This window comes from Pterocles gutturalis, unplaced genomic scaffold (genome assembly GCF_000699245.1).
Source record: "Pterocles gutturalis isolate BGI_N339 unplaced genomic scaffold, ASM69924v1 Scaffold22705, whole genome shotgun sequence".
Taxonomy (NCBI): domain Eukaryota; kingdom Metazoa; phylum Chordata; class Aves; order Pterocliformes; family Pteroclidae; genus Pterocles; species Pterocles gutturalis.
In genome coordinates, this window is record NW_010141420.1 from 1 (window position 1) to 2,574 (window position 2,574).

The 2,574-nt window shown below is 49.5% G+C and overlaps 1 protein-coding gene across 1 annotated transcript; it reads left to right on the top strand.

The window, feature by feature from the left end:
* Positions 1-5: 5 nt before the first annotated feature.
* MRPL41 (mitochondrial ribosomal protein L41) lies at positions 6-380 on the top strand (the record flags this gene model as incomplete). Its single annotated transcript, XM_010084024.1, has 1 exon — positions 6-380. A coding segment is annotated over one exon (375 nt), but the record flags the coding sequence as incomplete, so codon positions are not given.
* Positions 381-2,574: the final 2,194 nt, after the last annotated feature.

Sequence of the window (2,574 nt, forward strand, 5' to 3'; positions counted from 1 at the left end):
GGCTGGTGCGGGGCGCCGACCGCATGTCCCCGTTCACCAGCAAGCGCGGCCCCCGCAGCTACAACAAGGGCCGAGGCGCCAAGAAGCTGGGGGTGCTGACGGCCAGCGGGAAGTTCCTCCTCATCAGGGAGATGGTGCCCGAGTTCGTCGTCCCCGACCTGCAGGGTTTCAAGCTCAAGCCCTACGTGTCGTACCGCGCCCCGGAGGGCTCCGAGCCGCCTATGACGGCCAAGCAGCTCTTCACCGAGGTGGTGGCTCCCCGCATCGAGAAGGACGTGAAGGCAGGCGCTTTCGACCCCAACAACCTGGAGAAGTACGGCTTCGAGCCCACGCAGGAGGGCAAGCTCTTCCAGCTCTTCCCCAAGAACTATGTGCGGTAGGGAGCACGCAGCGGGGCTCCCGGGGGACAAACATCGCCGTTGTGTGGGACACGGCCTGCACCAGCAAACAGGGACGGTTTCTGTCACTGGCCATTAAAAGCAAATCCTTCCACTTTGTCTTCCTGACGTGTCTGATTTAAAGTGCTGGGGGCAGTTAATCTCCCGTTGCTGACTAAGGAAAGCGTTCCTTGTGTCTTGCACCCTGTGTACAGCTGTGCTGTGCGAGCATGCGGGTGTCCTGCTCCCAGACAAGAGCTGACTGACCAGGTGCTGATAATTAGCAGGAGGCAGGTTCTCTCCGGGCTGCTGAAACATCATTCCTTCCTTCTGGGAAGGAATTCCTGTCTTCTGGGAACAAAAGAGGGCATGTCTCATCTCCCTGGGGGAGCCTGGAGCTTCCCAGCTGTGGGGAGCAGGCCACTGAAGCTGAGCAGTGTACCCAGTCAGGGCTGTCACTGCGAGGGGCAGCTGCAGCCAAAGAGGGGACACTGCGACGGCTTTACCGCCAGCTCCAGTGAAGTGTTCCACTAATCCCGGAGTGAGACTTCCAACAGGCAAAACCAAGTCCATACCCTAAGCTTTCTCTGTGAGGAGAGAACTGTAGCTTTTATCGAATGCCACTGTTTTTCCAGACCTTCCCAAGCCTTGGAGCTACTCTGTTAGAGTAAGATACAGTCAGTAGGTACATTGAATATCTGTTCCTTAGCAGTGCAACAGAACTGTTTAAATCTGAATTGTTATTTTTGAACATGTATTCCTATGACAACAGTGTCCTGCTGTTCATCAAATCAAATTAAATGGACACAAGTGACACCCAGTTATGTGCAGCTGTTTAAAATAGGAACTGCTAAACCGTAAATTCTAAATGTCTTTGGAAAGACCATGCTTTCTCTAACATGCAAGTGCTGGAGTCAGACAATGATTTTTCTGTGAGACAGTTCTGTGTCTGGGGACTGCAGCCCTCCCAAGAGTTACTACTTGGTTGGTTTTTTTTCCATGAGGTTTTCCAAATACAAAGTACTGCCAAGCTTAAGCGTTACAGAATTAAATTGCAATTAAAATGTTCACTTTTGAAGAAAGGAAGCATGTTTACTGTGTTCTCAGTGAGCATCCAGTCTGTACCAAAGGCTCACAGATGAGTCCTTTCAGTGTTGTTAAAAATGCATCTTCTCAGGGCTGCGATGGTGGGGAGGGGACGCGGCGCTGGCCCCACTGCTTAGTGCTGCAGCCCCAAATAATTGTAAATGAAGTAGTTGGCATACTTTGGCACTGAAGGTTCAAGAATCACACCCGTGGTGAGGAAAGGCACATTTCTTCTAATTAATTAAATTAATTCTAATTAATAAAATAATTTTTCCACTTATTTTTAAGCTCATCAGAATAACGGTTATACAAAGGGGTTGTTTTCTGCCGTCAGCTCAGGACGCTGTTGCTGTTGGCAGAGGAGGCGTTTTGCCCCTTTCTTTTAGGGGTGACACTTTCTTGGGCTCCACGTCACGCTTTCCAAAATAAACCCTTTGCAGTTGGTGGGAAGGGGGTGGAGGATAGGGGAACGCAAGGCTGCAGAGCAGGAGATCCTGCACACTTTCATGCTTCGACCAGCTTGGTCTTGAACTAGCTGCTGGCCTAGTCGTCACTATGTGAAGGCGGATGGTAACAGGAGACTGCTCATTCCTCGGGGCAAAGCAAGGACTAGTGTCATGCATAAATCACGTGCCCAGTCTGGTCACGTTCTGTGACACCACTCCAGCTTTGCCAACCTCCCAATGTTCTCTCTTGCTCTCACACGGCAATAAAAAAGCATTACAACCTTTTAAGACACCATTGCAGTCAAAAGCCACGTGGCTGCAGGGATACACCCTCCGTGTTCTCCCCGAGGCAGGAGGAGACGGGATTGTCTGTTCTGACTCCCAAAGAACATCACCACCACCAAACGCCCTCACAGGGACTGAGCCAGCACAAGGTGGCAGGTCTGTGACGGACTTTTTAAAATCAAAAAGACCAAGAAAGATAAATCACTTATACTGGTTTTATTTTAGAAACATCCAAAAATAGGGTGGCTTGGTTTTTGGTTGTTTTTTTTTTAACAAAAGCTCTTGTTCACAATACTAATATGAATCTCCATGTAACAGTGCTCAAGAACGTTTTCTAAAATACACATTCCCCTTGAAAAAGGAGTTTCAAAGCAGTAAAA